Source organism: Poecilia latipinna, unplaced genomic scaffold, assembly GCF_001443285.1.
Source record: "Poecilia latipinna isolate Pla-1442-1.1 unplaced genomic scaffold, P_latipinna-1.0 Scaffold5842, whole genome shotgun sequence".
Lineage (NCBI taxonomy): Eukaryota > Metazoa > Chordata > Actinopteri > Cyprinodontiformes > Poeciliidae > Poecilia > Poecilia latipinna.
The window spans coordinates 6,958-8,335 of NW_015118458.1; the positions used below are offsets into that span (position 1 = coordinate 6,958).

At 35.0% G+C, this 1,378-nt stretch overlaps 1 protein-coding gene across 1 annotated transcript in view; it reads right to left on the reverse strand.

Moving 5' to 3' along the window:
• The window catches only part of LOC106943756 (extracellular calcium-sensing receptor-like), a gene marked incomplete at its 3' end in the record, with an annotated part of 7,264 nt that extends 6,952 nt beyond the window's left edge, over nt 1-312 (reverse strand). Inside the window, exon 1 of the mRNA XM_015027057.1 lies at nt 301-312. Coding sequence (XP_014882543.1) covers nt 301-312 — 12 coding nt within the window. The remainder of the gene's footprint in view (nt 1-300) is intronic.
• Nucleotides 313-1,378: the final 1,066 nt, after the last annotated feature.

The window sequence follows — 1,378 nt, forward strand, 5'->3', positions numbered from 1 at the left end:
GCATTAAGTAATTATAAGCAAGTCATCTGAACGTCACAATATTGAAGTGCTTCCTGTCAAGGCAATATCAGGATTTCAAATTTAAAAAAAAATGCATCCAAAAAACAATCTAGATCAAAAAAATTTTTTTTTAACTTCAGCTCCAACTTAATCATATTTTCACTGCAATAACAAAATACGCAATTTAGCTCATTGTGATAGAAAACTTTTAAAGCAATTTAATTATTTGTCTCCAACATGACAGCAAACTTTGCAGCAAACACATGCAAGACCATTTCTACACCTCTGTTTCTTACTGACCTCCTTGTGCATCTCGGAGACTCGGGCTGGATGGTGTAATTATAAACCACTGCATAATGTTCATAATGAATGGTGGAAACACCTCCAATAACAAAGTCCCCATCTGTTGAGAATGCCGATAAACGAGGTTTACCCTGCAGAGTACATTTCACAGATGAGGCCTCAGCAGCGACACCGGAGGTCTTTGACGTTTGATCGGAAGGAAATTGTTGTTTTAAGCCATTTACAAGGCCAGGCAGCCTGACCAGTGACGTCAGCTCCAACAAACTCAGTGCCAATCTCAAAGCAGTAAAAATGGCCCTGATCCCCATTTGTCAAGTGTCTCTACTCGGATCTTTCTGTCCTTTTGCCGATCTGTAAATCCCCTCCTCTTATACGTCAGATGATCTTTCTAGAAGAAAGTGTCCTCCCTTTGTGTTTCATTATGAAACATTCACAAATATAATTTCCACTTTGTTTTTTGCTAGTGCCAGTTCACCACTTAATGTCATAACAAATAAGGGAGAGAACATAGTTGATATTTTACATGATCTATAAATCAATAGTGAACAATAGAGGAAGGTCTGTTTATCTGAAATGTTTCTTCAAATACAACTTATTAATAAATATATATTTTTAGTGTGCATAAACATGAGTCTTGTTTTACACAAGCAGAGATTTTATATAAAATTAAAAGTAATTCCAATTTCAATTGAAAACGTTTTAGTCAAAATATAACAGAGTATTGTACAAAACCATTAGACGAATGAGAATAAATTCACTGAATATTCTTTTATTGGATGAATGTAAGTAGGTTGAATACGCTTTAATATAGGTCATGTCACATTTATAGTATGTTTTTTTCCAAAGAAAGATTTTTATTTTTTACTTTTTATTCATTAAATATTTCTTAGTGTTCTTCTCTGGCTGAAACAAAATGATGAAACACTTTGGAGCAAATATACACAGTATCAGTCCAAAGCTGGAGGCCAGAATAGCAAATATCTCCACAGCCACAGTAAATTTTCCAGGAGAGCTGACATAAGCTGGGATGAAGGTGATCCAGACGGCACAGAATATCAACATGCTGAAGGTTATC